Here is a 20,047-nt window from a genome sequence, read left to right as displayed (position 1 = left end):
CCCTCTTGTATCCTCGTTCTTACCCAGGATTCTGTGTGGAGGAGGTAAGCCTCCCTAAGTGCATTGGAAATGCTAATTTTCTGACCGAGGCATTTCTTCTCTGTGTAGTGACTTTCCCCCAGGTAGCAGGTAGATGTCCCGTACAAATGTTTGGCGCTCACTGGAGAGGGCATTCCAACACTCACAGTGATACTGGTGTCAGACCAGAATGCTACCCAATTAACCTTCCCTATGCTGCAAGCCAACAACGAAGCTCTCCCTGCGGTTCCGAGGAAACCACACCTTCATAGATGTACTCCTCACTTCTCTAACCTCTTTATAGATTTTAACTAAGGCTTGGCAACAGGATTTTCCATGGGTAGTAGGTAGGAATACAGATGAAGTCAAGCTATCCCATAAAGCAATCTGGGATGGGGGGAGGGCTCCATAAACAGCAGAGGTCTGCCTGCCTGGAGACTGAGAATACAGATCCAGGAATACAGATGTTCATGAACAATTGTTCCAAGACTCTGCTTTGTGCCCTCCCACCTCACACCTTCTTTATTATCCGGCCCTTCTTTACGTCTCCCCATCTTCAACTGCCTCGTGGGTCTCTCCACAAAGGACCTGCTAGCATCTCAGGTATATTTCCTGAGCTGAGCGCCCCACTTTCTCAGAGCAACCTCCTCGCCCAGAGCACTGCTTCTACACCGACACTGGTTAGTCAGGACACCTTCCAAATCATCCCAGCGAGAAAGCTGGACCATCCCTTCCACGCCTTTCTCTCTTACCCTACACATCCAAAGGCCTATTGATTTTGCCTCCAAAATTGGTGCCAACTTGGTGTCCTTTTTTCCATGCGTGAGACTACTACCTTCATCCTCTTAAACATGGATGGCTGACAGAGCACTCCTCATCCTGTTCCCCATCTAGAAGTTGACAGAGTGGGTGTTTTTGTTGGTGGTCTGGTTTTCTAAAATCACGTCTCATCATGTCATTCATTCTCCCCAACGAAGTCCTCTGCATGGCCCCTCATCACCCTCCCAAGCACGACTCTAGCATCCCCACCCTTCTCTCCTCTGCATGGTGTGGGCACTTATTAAATGTTTTGAAAACAGAGTTACCAAATATGGCTATATATTTTCTCTGCGTCATGAGGATGATATTAGGGATAAGCTTTAAACCCCTCCACCATAGAATTATAAAATGTGTCTGTTTTCTTGGGATCATCTAGCTTGATGGTTCTCAGCCATAATTGCACATGAGAATCATCTGCAGGACTTTAAAAAAATACCAGTGGTTTTTTTGTTTGTTTGTTTGTTTGTTTTTGCTATTTAAAAAGTACTCAGCCCCAGAAAAATCTAATTTAATTGGTTTGGTCTCAGGCAGAGGTGGATTTAACGCCGGGCACACCAGGCGCGCACCCTGGGCTCTGACATCTGAAGGGCCCCGCAAAACCCCAACTTTATGCTTTTTTCTAATGACACCAAGTTTGGTTTCGTTTCTACACTGCATAAAATATGGTTAACATGTATTTTTATTTTCCCTGTCTCTCTCTTTTTTTTAAGGGGCCCAATATTTTTTTTCTGGGGCTTCAACCGAACTTAATCCGCCTCCGGGCTTGGGACCTGGTTTTAGGTGGGGTTTCTTGATAATTCCCAGGTAATTCTATGTGCAACCAGGTTTGAGAATCAGTGACAACAGTTCCTAATCAAGAAACCATGGGAACATTATATGGTCCATGGCTGAGCTTCAAGGGGGTCATGAGCTGCATGAACTTGTATGTAGAGGTGTGCATATGTGTGGATGCCCTCATGTTTCTGAACAGAAGATCTAAACATTCATCAGACTCTCAGCAGATTCTGTATCCCCAAAAAGCAAAGAACCTCTGATCCAGACTCAGCCCTGACACTTTACAGATGAGGCAGCATAAAGTAAGGGCGAGAGATGGGGGGCTGGAGGAAGACCAAGGGGCCACTGCCACTGTGTGATATTGGCCCAGGGACTTAACCTCTATGGCTCTTTGTTTGCTCCTCCTCAAAATCAGGACAATGCCTACTTTGCAGAGTTATTTAAAGAATTAGGGAGAAGGCATGAGAAGTGCCTAATATGGCACCAAGTATACATGAGGTTTTGTTCATGGCAACACATTACTAGTCCTAATACTACCACCACTAATAATAATACTCCTAGTATTTGCAGTACTATTTCTAATAATGCTGTTATTGTAAAATATTTTCCATTTTTGACCACCTTCAGCTTTATGCTGGACACATTATATATGGTCCATCAATTCCCCCAACAACTGTGTGAGGTCGGCCCTATTCCCATTTCACAGATGAGAGAACCAAAGCTTAGGAAGGAACAGTGACAAACCCAAGGCCACAGAGCTAAGTGGCAGCACCCAGCTAACTTGAAAGCGTATCCCCTCGGCACCAGGTTGTGCTGCTTTAGGCAGTTATGAAGTGAAAGAAAGCCACAGTGGTGCCGTTCGGACTGCAAGAAATCTGAATTTCATAGCCACCTCCCCCCCATCCTTCTCTCCTTGCCTGCCCCTTTCCAGTCGCTACTGGCGTCGGTGGAACCGGTTCTGCAGAAGAAAGTGTCGTGCCGCAGTCAAGTCCAATGTCTTCTACTGGCTCGTGATCTTCCTGGTGTTCCTCAACACGCTTACCATAGCCTCGGAACATTACAACCAGCCCCACTGGCTCACAGAGGTCCAAGGTGAGAGGCAGCCCCTGCGCTATCCCAGTATACTCTGGCTACCGCAGCCCTGAATCCCAGGGAGGGGACCGCACAGGCAGAAGGTAGATGGGAAAGCAGCCAGTGGCCACAGCTCTTTGGCAGGTGCCATGCCAGGGCCGCCAAGGGCCCGGCAGCTTGCAAGCCCCACAATAAAATGCACAACCTCGTTATAAACAGGCGTGGCTCACCTGATGGGTCCACACCGTCTGCCTGCCCCAACAGTCATTGTTGGGTCCAGGTGACAAGGACACATGCTGCACCTTGTCTGGCTATCACAGACCCTCGTCTGCCAACTTCCCAGAATGGATTTATGACACTTCAGTCTTTATTCTTGCCTCCAGGTATATGTGGAAGTAAGTCCAGGTGGGCTTGCAGGACATGTGAGGACAAGGTGAGCAGAAGGCAGGGGAAAGGACAGCAGTGGCCTAAGGGCAGGGAGCCATCCTCCATGGGTAGGTAGTGTCCACGCCCTTCCCTGGAGCCCTAGGAGAGGGCTCATTAGCCAGTGCCTCAGCACCACTCCCAGGGAGTCAGGCAGACCCAGGGGCTGCCTGCCAGCCTCGGATGGCCTGGCTTCACCTCTTGGCTTATTGGTTTGGATGGACTACTCATCTGTCTGAACCTCGCTTCTTAGATCTGAAAAATGGGCCTGATGACAGTAATACCTACCCCACAGAGCTGCTGTGAGGAGTAAAGAAAATAAGCATGCAAAGCCTTTTAGTAGATACAGTAGTCACCCCTTATTCTCACTTCAACTTTCCAAAGTTTCCGTTACCTGTGATCAATCACGGTCTGAAAATATTAAATGGAAAATTCCAGAAATAAATGATTCATAAGTTTTAAACTGGCACACTGTTCTGAGTATTATGGTGAAATCTTGCCCGGTTAGGGTTTGTGGCATAGGGAACAACTACATACAGGGTTCAATGTTCTCCATGGTTTCAGGCATCCACTGGGGGGGCTTGGAATGGATCTCCTGTGGATAAGGTGGGGACTACTATATCACTAAATATTGACTGTGTTTATAACTAGATATCTTTTGTTGTGGATGTCTCCCTACTTGTTCTGTTTTGGCAGCAGTGAATGGGAGAGGTGTCCTGGCCGGGAAGGGAGAGTTTGCTTGCTTGTTTGTTTTCCCAGTGGTGATAACCACTGTGTTTTCTTTCTCCTCCTCCCCATTTTCCCTCTTCTCACACCTGTTTGGATGGCACCCCACTCCTGAATCTGCTAGACACGGCCAACAAGGCCCTCCTGGCCCTTTTCACCGCAGAGATGCTGCTGAAGATGTACAGCCTGGGCCTGCAGGCCTACTTTGTGTCCCTCTTCAACCGCTTCGACTGCTTCATTGTGTGTGGGGGCATCCTGGAGACCATCCTGGTGGAGACCAAGGTCATGTCTCCCTTGGGCATCTCTGTGCTCAGATGTGTTCGGCTTCTGAGGATATTTAAAATCACCAGGTATTTCCCTTCAGACACGGGACTCGGGGAGAAGTTCTTGCCAAAGGTGGGGAGGCAGAAAGGCCTGGGTGGGGGAGCAGCTGCTATTTCTAGATGGGTCTGTCCTGGGCTCACATACAATGAGGACAGCTTTAATTCATTTAGATGGCTTATCAGTTAGAAATCCCTTTGACTGCTCATACCAGAGACTCAACTCAGTGGTGTGAGCAAATTAGGGACTTGTTCAGTCACGTGAAGGAAGGCCAGAGGTGGGCAGCCCAGGTGGCTTCCAGAGGCATCAGGACTCAGCCTCCTGTTCTTTGTTTTGGCAGCCTTAGGCATGCCTTCCACCCCAGGGTCACAAGGTGGCCCCTGGAGATTGAGCTGTTGTGTTCAAATTTGAGGCAAGAAGCAGGGGCGTGGGAGGGGTGCATGAAGGGGACACCCATCCCACTGAGTCAGCTCCTTCCAGTGCTCTCCCAGAAATCTCACCAAAAGCTCTGTTCTCACGGCTATCCAGTAGGGAAAGAGACTGAAACATGGTCTGGAGCTGGGCGTGTGATGCCGCAGGTGCAGTCAAGATTCCTTAGCTGAAGAAGGGTGATGGATATTGTTGCACAGGTGGCTTTCATTCCTCCTTCCACACATTCACCCCTCTCCATCTGTCGGTCCATCTGCCCACCCGAAGACTGTAGTCTTCCTAACTCTCCAGGTCAAGCTGTGATTCTCATGTAGAGGACAGGCAGGGGCCAGGAACGGGCAGTGGGAGGCATGCTCTCAGACAAGAATTTTCAGCTGTGTTTTTACTCACTTGGGATGATGAAATCCATTTACTGAATCATAACCATCATTTTTAAACAGCACTATTGATATGCAATTCACATACTAATAAATCTGCCCTTTTGAAGTGTACAATTTATTTTTATATGTATTCAGAGTTTTGCAACCATCACCACAATCTAGTTTTAGACCATTTTCATCACCCCAGAAAGGGGTCCCCATACCCACTCCTCATTCCAGTAGCGACTACTATAGATTTGCCTATTCCGGACCATTAATCTATATGAAATCAAACAGTGCCTGGTGTTTGTGTCTGGCTTCTTTCACTTGGCATAATGGTTTCAAGTTTCCCCCACTTTGTAGCAGGGGTCAATACTCCATTCCTTTCTATAGCTGAATAACATTCCATTGAGTGGATATATATCCCATTTTTTTAATTCATTCCTCAATTGGTGGACATTTGGTTTATATCTACCTTTTGGACACTATAAATAATGCAGCTATGAATAACCAATGTTCAAGTTTTTGTATGGATGTATCTTTTCACTTCTCTTGGATATATACTTAGCAGTATAATTTCCAGGTTATTTAATAACCCTATGTTTAAGATTTTAACTCTTTTTCAGAGACTAGGCCATTTTACATTCCCTTTAGCTGTATAAAGTTTCCAGTTTCTCCACAGTCCTGTTTTTCACGAAAGAATGAAATAGAATAAGAAAACATTAGAAGGCCTCACATGAATGTATGCATTGTTTCATAAAAATCTTTGAGGTAGATATCCATCTAAGTTGCAGTATAATATATATTTCTCATTGTGGCTGTGGTCAGCCTTAGAGGGACATGTCAGAAAGATCTGAAAGGGAGAGGAGTCACACTATGCTCCCCAGAGGTACAGGCCTCTTCTCCTACAGAATCTTTGCTTTGTAGCCTGACTGGTAACAGGAACGCTGAGACCACCATTTGGATTGGGTTGGAAGAAGGGTCTGGGGTGGGTGTCTTCCACTCAGGGCCATGGAGTTAAGCAGACCCTGCTCAGAGTGTTCGGAATGGGACGGAGTCGTTGGGGGCCTGTCAAGCACAAGCACCGTGAGGTATTACTGTTCTCTGCACAGTGTTCTCGGCAACCACCCCACACACATTTGTTCCTGTGGTGTTGTCAAGGGTCAGGTAGGAAAAGGCATTCGAAGTGTTCACTTCAGTGCCAGGCACAGGAGACACTCAACAACCAGAGCATTTATTATTACTCTAATTATATTTGTTGTTATTAGGGGAAGGAAGGAGGAGAAAAAAGCTCATGGTGGTCTCCATACACACACTCCTTTCCTTTAGTCACCATGTAATACTCTGTAGTAAGCCTTGCTGTGGGAATTGGGGGCAGGAGAGCACCCCTGGAGAAGGTTTACTACCAGACGATGGACTCAAAGTATGTGCAAAATTTAAATCCACAGGTGTAACACCCTGAACAACCACCACCACCCCTCAAAAGAGCTCTTTATGAACATCCTGAATATCTTGGCATTACAGACAATTCTTGGTTTAAAATAAAAGTAGTAGGAACGTAATAACAATCATGGTTAACAGGCATCCGTGCTGACTCTGTGCTGGGTAGTGTGGTTGAACTCTCATGTGCACTTGCTCCATTAACCCTCACAACTACCTGTAAAAGAGGGTGAGGACAGAGGACTTTGTCATTATTCCCATCTTGCAGTTGAGGAAAGTGTGACTTAGAGAGTTCCGTCGCTTGCACAAGGCCACACAAACTGCTCAGGGGCAAAGCTGGGATTAAAAGGCGAGTCTGTCTGCCCGGCTCCAGGTTCTGTGCAGAGTTGATGGCTAAACTGTATTGTTGTCTGTGTCCCTGAGACAGGACTTAAGGGATAGTTAGCATACTGCTTGTTGTTAGATTACTGCTCATTCTGCTTTCTCCTCCTGGGGTCTGGTGATAGCTGTTTTTAATTTAGAGTTTCTAATGCCTCTTAAATAATTCTCAAAAGTCCATGTGTTTGGGGATTTTTTGTTTGTTTGTTTTTCAAATTCCTATAGAAAAGAATTTCTGCTCCTAGATATTGTCATAGCATCTTTTTTTTTTTTTTTTTTTTTTTATTAAAATTAGGTAACTTTTAATTTTCATCAGAAGCTGAATTGAACAATATCTTGAATTTTCCTTACTGGGCAGGGAAAGAAATGTATCATATGAATGCAGTGGGTGCTAAAGTCACATGAGTTTTTGGTCTGTCATAGCATCTTGAAGAGATTTAACATTCATTCTATTTTTAATCAACAATTTATTTCTCTTCTGAAACTATTGCCAAGAAATTATTTTTTTAATCTATCTTTATCAGAGAGCCTCCCATAGTCCCTCCATGAGAAATATTATTGTTATTTTCAGATCTCTATAAGCTCTATAAACAGAATAATTTCATTATCTAATTGGAAGCACTTTGGCAAAGGCTATCATCTTCATGTTTTCCAGTCTCCAAACCCTCTGGGGGCTTTTGAAAAACAACAAAAAGACTAACTATGCAGGGGAATCCCATGCTCCCTCTGAACCTTGTCTCTAATACACCCCAGAGACCAAGAAAATGCCTGAAGTATAGATGGGGGCGGGCACTGGGGTCCCTTGAGATGAGTCATCCAAGATGGTCCTGCCATGAAACAAGTGTATTTCTCCTTCTTCTCTTAACATCTCTCAGAGAATGCTTTGCAATGTCTCACCACTGCTTTTCACAGTGTATTCTTAACCAGTGATTGTGATTCTTCAACTTAGTTGAACTCATTAGGAGATCTCATTATGGACCCCACTTCTGGGGATTTTGACCAGCAACTGGAGAGTTCTGTGCTGGGTGGGAGTCCAGTGACCTCACTCTGAGAAACACCAGCCTAATTTTCTGCTGCTGTCCTTTGTCCACATTTTTGCCTAAAAAAGATGAACCTTTCTATATCATTGGAAACCTTGATTTTTATACCTCCACTCTCTTCTCTATACTGAATCCCTAACCATGTTAAGATTATACTTTTGATGATTCTTGACTGAGAAAACACATGATAAAGAACTACTATGAATTCAGCAGTTTTTAAATTAATGTGAATTTTATTAATTCCTACACACCTGTATATATATGAAGGGTGATAGCGTCAAGTCAAGAGAAGCTATTAATTTAGAGTGCTGTAAAGCTTGGTGTGTACATGGATTCATGGATCCCATCCTGTGATTCCAAGCTGTCCTTCCTGCAGCCAGGCCTTTGGTCTGAGAGTTAAGAATACTGATCCCGACCAGTGGGTCCCAGCCATGATGTCGTGACACGTCAGTATGTCCAGAGCAGGTGAATAGTCTATAGCCAATAATTTGCTATGAGGTAAAATATTAGAATTTGTTGTTTCCCTTTTTAAAAAATAAACACAAATAAATTCAATATTGTTCTTTTAACACCCTTTCTCCTGGTCACTTGCCTTCCCAAATGCTTTTGTGACTGGACAAGAACAGGGTGGACTTACAACTTTACAACTCACCCATGCTGCCTGAAGAGTCTGGTATATGATGAATATGAATGTGACATATGAAGAAAAGGAATTTTTAGCAAGCTTACATTTTTTGTGTGTTTTGTGAAAATCTGAGGAGGCCTTAGGAATTATACTGTGCATATGAGATCATCATCCTATGGGTTTCATTAAAAAACAAAAACAAAAAAACAAGACTAGGAACCCTGTACTAGACTAGAAGTCAATTGATCACTGTGTATTAATAGTACAATTAGTGAGAAATTCCAGAATAGGAAAGAACAGGGAAGGCAAGATTCCAACCTCAGTGAGAACAGAGAGGGATGCACGTGACCCAGATCTTTGTTGTCTTTGGGTAAATTACCTGTGGCAGTGGGCCTTCAGCCATCTCTTGGATTGGGTTCTTTCTCTTGCTTTGATGGAGCTCTAAATGTTGCTGAGTTTTGATGCCTCATCTGTCTACTCTTTGTCAGCCCCGTCTGACATAGGGGGAGGAAGAAGAGATTAGGTTAGATTAAATCTAGACATGATTCCAATTTACTCATTATACCTCCTTTTTATTATACAATTGGTTTTTAAGTGCACCACAATCCCTTTAGCCACCTCTGCCATTTCCCTCTTAAACCTTAAACTCCCTTCCTTTCTCTTACTGCTTTTCCCCAACAGTTCCCTTCCCTGGCCCTGAAATGGGAAGTTGGGCTGACTCAGCATAGACTTACTGGCGAATGGTGACCACCTTCACAGATCTTCCAGGTTCTAAATGTCTGCATTGCCCTGGCAGCATGAGGCTGAGGGCATCAGGTCTATCCCCCTACTGCCCCACCTTGTCCACCACCTCTAGCCCACTCTTCTCAGAGCTCACGGAGGCTCAGAGCTTGTGAAGGGCTGTTATTAAAGAAGTGACTCAGATGTCTGCCCAGTTCCCAGGCCAGGGTCTATGGAGGAGGTAGCTCTGACTCAAGGGCTTGTACACTGGCTGTCTCCATGAAGGGTAGTCCTTTTCTGAGATGGTGACTGGTAAGAGGCATAGGTGAGGAAGACATGAGTGTACTCCCTCTGTAACCCTGACACATGTGGTACAGGGACTGTGTCTGGTGGACACTGAGTAGCTAGAATACCCTCCTGTGGCAATCCCAAGATCAAAACCAGACTGCCTTGCCAGCTTGACCAGGTCACATTCCTCCATGTAGGTTCTGTTCTCAATGTGACCAAGGCCTCTAATGCAAACAGGGAAGGAAGACCTTTGAATTTGTTACCCAAGGCGGGGTTTGACTCTAAAGTGAAACCCATAAAATGTGCCTCCCCTCATAGTGAAGGGTCAAGGCGAGGTACCAGCCAGAACTACTTTTATAGATTTGGCCCCAAGCCCCAGGCTATCCTAGACCCTGACCACGATAGTCTAGAATTCTCAGTTTTGGCTCATCCTTGCCCAGCATGGGTCCAGGTCAGCCTCCTATCATACCTCCAGGCTCTATTGTGTCTGATGGGACCAGAGCCCAACTTTACTGTGGCTGGTGTGAGGAGAGGTAAGGGCAAGGCTGGCTTCTTGCTGATGAACCTGTCTGCTCCCCCAGGTTACTTCACATGACCGCATTCTCCCTCCTTCACCTCCTTCCCACACCTACTCTTGGGAATGTTGGATAGAAGCCCATACCACACAGATTCACTGCATGATATTTGCTTTATAAACACTCTACCAACAATAGATCACTGCCACCAACACGAAGAAGGTTTTTGTTTTTTTACCTCTCCTCTTGGCACAAGAACAGTTGAGAAGGTATAAATTTAGTTATGACCCTGTCTAGAACAGAGGGGAAGTAGGGTGGAGCATTTACAAAGCACCCAAAGCTATTGGTGCTGTTAACTCTAAAGATCTTTGCTTTATAGCAACCGCAAAGCTCTGCTGTCTACCTAGAACAAAAAGGTCCTGTCCTTGACCTATTTCAATGAAAAGTTCACAAGATGAAATTTCCAGTTCAAGCAAAGCTCAGGCCACTTTCTACGGTTGAATAGAAGGGAGAATTCCCATAGGATTCAAATCAGGGACAGACTTGGAGCAAGAGAGTGACAGAGGTACCCCTGAACAGATGGTGGCAACTGAAGGCCAGGGAGGCAGAGGGGAAGGCAACAGAGTGAAGCTGAGGTCAGCAAGTGAGAGAATTCGGGTAAAGAAATTGGTCAGGGTAGAAGTCCTGACGTGCACCCTACATTGAGACCCAGTGAGATGGGTCTGATGGGGAACAGGAGTGGCTGAAGGTGCACTTTGGAGAGAATTCAGAGCCACAGGAGGACTGAGAGGAAAAGTTGATCCCAAGGACAACTGTGCAGGTGGAGTGTCTGAGGATGGCGGGGTGGCTTACACTTCCAGGGCTGTGAGTCCCCAAATTCTGGGTGTGCACATATGTGTGCATTGTTCTGAAGAGAGGATGCTTAATTATCCTCGGTTCCTCTACAAGGTCTGAGACATGAAATACTTTGTTTTGCAGCTGCTCACTTTTCTCCAAAGCGCCTTCCTTTGTGGTGTGTGAGTGTATGTGCTGCATAGTTTTAATCAATTAGGGTAAAAGCCTCCGTTGATTGCCAATATGCCATTAACCTCTCTAGTTTACCACCAGCTAATGCATCTAAAAGGAAAGTGACTGAAACCTGAGGCATCGTCAGACCTTCAGGCCATAGCTGTAATAGCCATCAAGAATCAGATGGCAGTTAAGGAGTTGAGTGTCTGAGGAGCTGCAGGGCTGCCTGCCCATTGTCTAAATGATGTTTCATGTCACCCTGCCCAGAGGCTGCCACCTGGCCCCTTCAAACCTCACCAACATTAATGATAATGAGGCCCCCCACTATACCCTCTGTCAGCTGAGGCATGCCTGCCCCAAACCCAGCTCTTCTCAGCCCTGTGAGTGTCCTTGGTCACAACGCTACTTTAGCAATCCCTTTGTCTCAGTCTTTAGGGGACTACCCGAAACCTCTTCGACCATGTGCACATGAGGGACGGGCAGCCTTCTATTCAACAAGCTGGGCACCCTCATGATTCCAGGCACCTGACGCCAGCTCTGCTCTTTTAATCCTGCTCAAAGGAACCAAAGTGCAGGTGCAGACCAGCCACAGGCAGACCCCTACCCCGCCCCTGTGGAATGGGAAGCATCAGGGGTTTGAAAGCAAACAGCATGAACAACCACGATCTCCATTTGTCTTAACTGCATCTCACCTGTGTGACTGCTTCACGGTGCAGCATCTGTTCAGCCAGGTGTTTTTCATGAGTCCGGGTACCTGGCTGCAGTTTCTCTTGAACAAAAGCTGCCTCATGCCTGAAGCCTGTGGCCTTTGGTTTGGACGCAGGTTCACAGTGCTCTTCTGGAAATCCTAACCAAAGGGTCTCAAAGCCATAGCAGCCCTATTTTCTGTAGGACAAGTTGACACATAATAGTTTTTTCTTTATTTCTTTTTTTTATATTGAGGTATAATGGCCATATAATCTTATATTAGTTTCAGGTGCACAACAGAATGATTTGACATTTGTATATACAGTAGTCCCTCTTATCCTTGGTTTCTTTGTTTCAATGGCCTGAGGTCAACCACAGTCTGAAAATATTAAATGGAAAGTTCCAGAAATAAACAATTCATAAGTTTTAAATTGCACACTGTTCTGAGGAGAGGGATGAAATCTCATGTGGTCCCGCTCTGTCCCACCCATGATGTGAAGCATCCCTTAGTCCAGTGCTGTAGGCACTGCCCGCCCATTGGTCACTTAGCTGTCTCGGTTCCCGGACCGATTGTTATGCTGTCACAGTGTTTGTGTTCAAGGAGCCCTGATTTTACTTAATGATGTCCCCAAAGTGCAAGAGTAGCGATGCTGGCATTCGGATACGCCAACAAGAAGCCACAAAGTGTGCTTATGGTAGGGAAAATCGCAGCGTGTACAGGGTTCAGTGCTGTCTGTGGTTTCAGGCATCCCCCGGGGGTCTTGGACTATAACCCCACATATATAGCAGGACTGCTATGTTATGAAATGGTCACCACAGTAAGTCTAGTTAACATCCATCACCACACACAGTTACAGAAAATTTTTTTGTGCTAGAGGATTTCTAAGATTTAACTCTCTTAGCAACTTCTAAATATGCAATACAGAATTATTAACTATAGTCACCATGCTGTAGGTTGCATATCTGTAACCAATTTATTTTTCAACTGGAAACTTGTACCTTTTGACCCCCTTCACCCATTCCGCCCACCCCCCACCCCCGCCTCTGGCAACCACCAGTCTCTTCTCTTGCTACCTAACGGTTTGATATGTGGTCTGGCAATAAAACCCTCAGGAAGCTCAGAAACACGGGGGAGGCACAAACAGCCACTCCTCGCAGTTAGATAAAGTATGTGCATGCTAGAGGCCCTGAAAGTACCCCACCCTGTTCCCACCACACACACCGCATCCCCTTGCCTTTCTATCCTTAATCTACATGTCGAAACACTCCTTTCGGATACAGCTGGAAATTTTCATCATAAATATGCCCTAAAGTTACAGGTTTCTAAACACTCGTTGACTGACGGGTGTCGGGGTGGTTGTGTGAGAATCACTTGAGGCCCAGCGCCAGAGATTAGGCCTGGGAATCAGTATTTATAAAAAAGTGATCACTGTTCTCAGCAATTTCTTCTCCAGCACGTTTAGGAACGCTGCTTTAGCTGTAAATGGGAAGGGTGCTCCAGCCCCAGAAGGTCTCTCACTTCTTGTTTTAAACAGAATAATTTCTACAACCTCTAGCCTACTAGGGCCCCAGGCAGCCCATCACACAGGCTCAGTTACACAGAATTTATTTGGGGACAGAGATGGAGAGGATGGAAGAAAACCTTTCTGGTCTGCAGCCACTTTGGGTGAGACAAGAGTGAAAAACCCTCAAGAGCGTTTGTAGAACAGCTACAACTGAGTGTGGATGAATACTCTGCAAACAGAGGGAGGATGACTGGCTCAACTTGGAAGGAGAAAGGAGCGTGAAAGGCTCCAGGTTGGGAAGGAGTCCATGTTTATGTCCCAACTGTCGGCCTGTGTGCTTCTGTCACTCACAGTGGAGTGGTCTCTGGAGAGGAGTGGGGGCTGGGGGCAGCCCTGAGACGGTACTGGGATGGTTCGTGAGTCACTCTCTTAAGTCGAGAAGCACTTCACTGCATATGTGGAAATGAGCCAAGAGTGTCTTAAGTGGAGGAAGTCCAGGTCGTGACCTGGAAGTCAGAGAGCCGCGAGGAGCTGGGGGACGTGAAATTTCCCTGTTCTTGCGCTCGCTGCAGTCCAAGGCTGCGTCCCTTTTGCTGCGGGCATTTCCTTCCCCAGAACTGATTCTTGGACAGGTACCCACGCCTCATCCATCAGCCACGAGTGGGACCCCACCCCTTTTCCAAGAGAAAGGGGTGTTCCCGAAGCTTTCATGAAGGCTCTCAATATTTATTTACAGTGGAGCGAAGGTTGGCGATGCTGCGAAGCCCCACCCACAGCCCATCTGCCCAGACTGTCTCTGTGGGTCAAAGAGGGTTTCCCGAACATGCCTCCTTATCAGAATCCTCTGAGATGCTTGTTAAAAATACAGGTGTCTGGGCCTCAAATTACAGCTATTGAATTAGGATCTTCAGAAGAGAGGCTTTAAAAAAAAAAAAATCGTCGCATGGGGTAGATTTGGGAAACTTTGCTAAGTGATGCACCCTCTAGTACCCATGGGGGACCCAGCTCATGCCTCTGCTAGAGAGCGCTGCCTGAGCGAGGCTGAGGGCAGCTTTCCTGGGGAAAAGAAACAAGTGTTTTTTCTGTCTAAAACCCAATAGTGGTAACAATACTGACTAACCTTTCTCAGCTGTACGCCAGACACTATACCGGGGGCTTTTTATTTTTTATTATCTCATGTAATCCTCCCAATAACTTAATGAAGCCTGTTTTTTCAGATGGGGAAGCAGAAAGAAGGAAAGTTAAGTGGCTTGTCCAAAGGCACACACAACTAGCATCAGGCAGAGCTACGTCAGAGCTCAGCCTTCTGGCTCCTAGCTCTGTCTCTTCTTCTTTACGCCTTGTTGATCCTGGGACCTTGAATCAACTGGCTGCATATTCCAGTTGACAACTGATCAGCCCATTTCAAGCCACCACCAGCACTGCCCCAAAGAAAGGGAAAGAGGGGAGGGAGCTGAAATTTACCTTAAACTCTCTAGCGGGTGTGTGGGTGAGGAATGGAGTTAAGGAAAGCACAGGAAAAGGACGCTGATCCCTCATTTGGTCCTCAGGTACTGGAACTCCTTAAGCAACCTCGTGGCATCCTTGCTGAACTCAGTGCGCTCCATCGCCTCCCTCCTGCTCCTCCTCTTCCTCTTCATTATCATCTTCTCCCTCCTGGGGATGCAGCTCTTTGGAGGAAAGTTCAACTTTGATGAGATGCAGACCCGAAGGAGCACATTTGATAACTTTCCCCAGTCCCTCCTCACTGTGTTTCAGGTATGGACTCTCCTCTGCTGGGATTTCAAGTTGGGAGGGTGATTGAGTGGGGGGGGGGGGGGGGGGCGGGGAGCAGGAAGGAGGAGCCTTGACAGGGTGGGCGGAGGCTTCCCCCTTGCACTGGGCAGCCAAAGTCAGCTAGATCAGTTCTGCAGGGTCCACATGCAGGAGAACCTTGAGCTCTTTCTATAGTTTCCCCTACCCACAGTCCCCCAGCCATTTCACTGCTGGGTGGGCCATTGAAAAAAAGTTCTAATCAAGAGCTTTGAAAACTCTCTCTTGGCCATGGGACCGTTTATTTGAATAAATTCAACATAGAAGCCCAAAATGCGGACAAATCAAAGCAGACTGCTCTGTTGTGGGAGGGGAGGATGGAGCTCTGTCTTCCACCACACTTCACCCAGAAAAAATATAACAAGCCCACCAAATTGGTGATTTCATAGATATTTTGGCTTAAGGCAAAGCTAGAGCAGCCCTTGTTTAAGTTTAAAAGTAGATTGATTTACAGATAAAAGTGAATAACAATGTGGGTGCTGCCCACACTCTCAGATGAGACCCAGATGACTAATGTTGGGAGAGAACTGTGTTGTGCATTATCCTCTCCATGAACACATTTGTTCACACTTGTAAAGGGGCCCTTGGTGCCTTAGTTCAAGGAATTGGCTAATGGCCATCGCGTGCACCATGTGTGGGGAGCAGGAGCTGTTTTGACCCAGGAGCCCTTTCCCTCACTCCTCCAAGTGGCCGTGCACTTCATCTAAGGGCAGGCTCGGCTGGCCAAACATGAGCTCAGAGTCCCAGGGAGGCCCGCGGGGGCCCAGGCGGGAGGGGGGAGGTGAGAGGTGGAAAGAGCTTTCAGGTGTCTGGTCAGCAGAGTGGGGTGGGGCAGGGGGGTCTGGGGTTTGCTGTTGGTCTAACGCTGTGTCCCTTATTGGTGGGAATGTGTCATTCAGATCCTGACCGGGGAGGACTGGAATTCGGTGATGTATGATGGGATCATGGCTTATGGCGGCCCCTCTTTTCCAGGGATGTTAGTCTGTATTTACTTCATCATCCTCTTCATCTGTGGAAACTGTATCCTTTGCTCCTGCCTCCCCACCCCTGCCACCCACCCTCCCTCAGCTTACGGCATCATGCCGAACAGGTGTGCCCGCAGGTCCTGACTCGGGGCTGAAAACTGGGCTTACTTGTCCACAGGGCCCCCAGGCAAGTGGGGAGAGGTGTGTTCTGGGGGAGAAAACAGTTCCCAGCCCAGAATCCCCTTATTTGGAAGTGGGTCTTGGTGGAAGGAAGCTAGGAGCTTTGACATAGGTGGATTCATCTTCCTGTTCTGTTGCAGCTGCAGCATTGCCCATCTCCAGGAGGGGTGTTCTCAGCATAGTCCTGGCAGTATCTCATGTAGCCGCTCACACAGACTCTGATGTGAGCCCACCTAGGTTTGGGTGCTCTGGCTGCCCTGGCTAACCTGCGCCTCATGGAGGCAGGAGGCTTAGCTGACTGAGCCTCGTCCTTTAAATGACTGCTCATCTCTCCTCCCTGCTCCTGGTCAGTGTCCCTCCCTCTGAGGCCACTCCACGGGACTTTAGTCCCAGGCAGAGCTGGACAGGGTTCCCCGGGAAGACCTGACAGAGCCACAGGCAGTGCTGTAGGATCTCAGATGTAGGCCTTCTTCTCTCCCCTGGTCATAAACACACGAAGGCTACATGCAGAGGTGGGTGGTCAAGTAGAAGCAGCTCTGGCCCAAGACTTGGGTTTAAATTGCAGCTTAATGCAGTGCAGAAAGCACTGGGTGACCTCTGCCAGTGATAAGCTGGGGTGATAAAGTGATAGTACCTGCTATTTGGTGAGTCGTTGTGAGGTTCAGTGGGATAAGGCTCAAGGGCAGGAATCCAGTAGCAACTTGGACAAGCCCTTATGCTCCTGGGTATGGTTTCCCTGGGTGTGGAATGCTGTGCCTGTTGGGTGCCTGGGGATGGAGGTCAGACTTACCAAACGTGAAGACCCCTTTCGGCTCTCCTTCCTTTGATACTGCAGTTCTTCTGACTCCCAATGTTCCATTTGGGTTTGGGGTGGAGGGAGAAGAAGAGGGCAAACAGCCGCTTCAATGAGGAGGTCCTAGGCTTTGGCCAGCCCCACTGGACCCTCTGAGGGTCTCTGTAGGGGCAGATTCACATTAAGAGTTGGCAGAGACATCAGGCCCAGTTATAATGAAGAGCTCTTAAGAGCATTTTGCATTCTGCTAGAGACACACTGTTTATAATGTCAATTATAGCCAGTCATCTCTACGGGGAAAACCAATAATGAAACCCAGCAATTAAAGACTGAGGCAGGGCTCACTGCTTCCATCCCTCCCTGCTCTGGCCTGCAAGATAGCCTGCTCTCTACTCCCTAGAAAACTCCAGGTAGCTAGTAGGGTGATGGGGAGGGGAAGGGATAGGGGAGGGACACCCCTGAGCTCAGCACCCCTCAAAGTGAGTCATTGTTGAGATGTCTCTATGGGGACCTCTACTGCTGCATATCCTGCACCCTCCCTGCCCCCTGTGCCCACCAAAAACCCCAAGGCCAAGGGTCATTTTCTTTAAGAATGGACACAAACAGATATCCTACTGAATGTGTTCTTGGCCATTGCTGTGGACAACCTGGCTGATGCTGAGAGCCTCACATCTGCCCAAAAAGAGGAAGAAGAAGAGAAGGAGAGGAAGAAACTGGCCAGGTAACCCTCTGAGCTGACCCGGGCCCCGTTCCCCCTGGTGGCAAAGAGAGACTTGGGCATGGCCCCTGTTGGCCAGTGTTCTTCTCAGAAGGACGCTGGGTTTCGGACTTCCTAGAGTAAGTTAGACCTTTCCCCTAACTCCTAGGCATTGCTCTAAAGTGGGGACCATCATGAACTACAGTCTCTGTGAAGATGTTGCGTTTCCCTACCTGTCTAGGAAGTTGATAAAAAGAGGTCACGATAGGTAAGGGGAGCAAAGGGTTGGAAGGCGGGAGGCAGCCACTCAGAGGAGAAATTCCGCCTCACTGTTTTGAAGGCAAAGTAGGGCCCCACATTGTCTCTGCCATTGTCAAGATGGGACTGTCGTAGGCCACATACTGATTTAGACAAGGGCTGGAGACAGCCAGCCGAGTACCGGACGACGCAAGGCCCAGTAGCGTTTGTGACCAAGCTGCATGTGGCACGTGACCTGGGGGAAGGCAGGTGGGCACAGGCACAGAGGCTCTGTTCCCATGGCCCCCAGCAGACCACGGGCTAGTGCCCAGCCCTGGTCCCTATCACTCCAGTAAACATCCCTTTATTTTTTTCTCCTGCTGACCGGCCAGGACTGCTAGCCCAGAGAAGAAACAGGCGGTGATGGAGAAGCCAGCAGTGGAGGAGACCAAGGAGGAAAAAATCGAGCTGAAGTCCATCACAGCTGACGGAGAGTCCCCGCCTACCACCAAGGTTAGGAGCCATCTCCTTCTGGAAGCTAGCAGAGGGGTGGGTGGATGGGTGGGTGGCAGATGCCCATGGAAAAGAGCTAGAAGTAGGGAAAGAGACTCAGGGGATTAGGATCAGTGGGAGTGAAGCAGGAGAGCAGGAATGTGAAGGGCAGGCAAAGTAGTTGGATTCCAGCCTTCTGCTGTACAGTGTAATAAACATATATTTTTGAGTCAACAGCTCAGCCACTGACTATAATGAATTTCAGAACTACTGCAAGGCTTTAAAACTTGGAACCTATCTAAATGGACTCCTCTCTCTCTTTCTCTCTCTCTCTTTCTCTCTCTGGGCTGCCTAGATCAACATGGATGACCTCCAGCCCAATGAAAATGAGGATAAGAGTGTTTACCCCAACCCAGAGACTCCAGGTACAGTTCTACTGCCTAACCCTGGTGGGCAGGGAGAGACCCAAAGTCTAAAGTCATGTGACCACATGTTAGGGACCGGTGGCTCCAATTTTCCTCTACAAGTACCACGCATCACTGAATGTCTCCAGTCTCGGTGCTTAAACATTACTAATTATCATCTGGGGGGAAACTCTGATTTGCCCATAATAACAGCGTAAGATGAAATAAATTATGTTTGTGCAGGGCTTTTGTGTCCTTTGGAAAATGGAGTCTGTATACACATTTAAGCTTTTGTTATATCCTATGTTGTAAAATAATTATTAACTTTATATAATTTATTAGTAGAACATATGTTGCAGCATTCTGTACACTAAGTAATAATAGTAAATTCCAAATCTGTCTTGTCCTTACTCAGGAGGCAGTGCTGTGTACAAGGACAGCTGCCACCACAGATGTCCCACTTGTCGCTTTGTGAAACGCTTTCAGGTCTCTGATTGAAAAAAGAGCTAGTACCAACTTAGTCTTCTCATCCTCTATCTGCTATGGCAGGCAGTCTCCTTCGGGAGGGTTTGAATGTCTGGGTTCCTTTGCCCCATCCCCAACTCCAGGATTCATTCCTCTGCCTCCTGAAACCCCACATCCTGGACCAGCCCTGGGTTTGCCTTCCTGTTACCCATGATTGAAGATGTTATCACCAGCTTTAAGCTTAGAGTGAATTACACACCACCAAGGGACTGTTGATTTCCTGACACTTCCTTCTCTGCATATGGTAGGCTGTACTGGGGTTGGTAACCCCAGCATGTGGCTGACAACCTTCTGCATTTATAAGCAAAGCTAGATTTTCCTTTTGCTTTTCCTCCACTCCCTCCACCAGTTGGTTCTCTGCTGGATTCTCTGCAAGAACACTAGCAGTCACTTTCAGTTGTCCCGGGAAGCAGGCTCCCTGTGGTCATTTCATTCCCTCACTTTCCTCTGCAAGGGAAATAGGACTGGGCTTGCGGGGACTTGCACAGAAGAGCAGGAAGGTGTTTCCAGGTGTGGGGCACTAAGCTTTTTGAAGTTTTAAAACCCTCCTGGCTGGAAACCATTACAGAATTTCAAAGACAGAGACATATTGTCCAAATGCAATGGGAGAATTTTGTCTTCATCCTGCATGAACAAATAAACTTTAAAATGACTTTTTTATTTTTTAGGTAATTGGGGGAAATTGAATATGGACTGGGAACTAAATGATTTTAAGTAGTTTTTGTTAAACTTGTTAGTATAATGATATCTTTGTAGTTCTATTTTTTAAATGCTGAAGTTTTTATTGCTGGCGTCT

At 47.1% G+C, this 20,047-nt stretch overlaps 1 protein-coding gene across 5 annotated transcripts in view; it reads left to right on the top strand.

Moving 5' to 3' along the window:
• The window catches only part of CACNA1C (calcium voltage-gated channel subunit alpha1 C), a 713,310-nt gene that overhangs the window by 585,650 nt on the left and 107,613 nt on the right, over positions 1-20,047 (top strand). For all 5 annotated transcript variants that reach the window (XM_090273794.1, XM_090273795.1, XM_090273796.1 and 2 more), the window contains 7 exons: positions 2,543-2,703; positions 3,956-4,181; positions 14,697-14,904; positions 15,858-15,978; positions 17,503-17,617; positions 18,223-18,343; positions 18,678-18,747. In XM_090273794.1, coding sequence (XP_090129920.1) covers positions 2,543-2,703; positions 3,956-4,181; positions 14,697-14,904; positions 15,858-15,978; positions 17,503-17,617; positions 18,223-18,343; positions 18,678-18,747 — 1,022 coding nt within the window. The remainder of the gene's footprint in view (positions 1-2,542; positions 2,704-3,955; positions 4,182-14,696; positions 14,905-15,857; positions 15,979-17,502; positions 17,618-18,222; positions 18,344-18,677; positions 18,748-20,047) is intronic.

The sequence above is a fragment of the Furipterus horrens genome, unplaced genomic scaffold, assembly GCF_987537825.1.
Source record: "Furipterus horrens unplaced genomic scaffold, mFurHor1.1.pri manual_scaffold_4, whole genome shotgun sequence".
Lineage (NCBI taxonomy): Eukaryota > Metazoa > Chordata > Mammalia > Chiroptera > Furipteridae > Furipterus > Furipterus horrens.
This window is presented reverse-complemented; position numbering and strand designations above follow the sequence as displayed.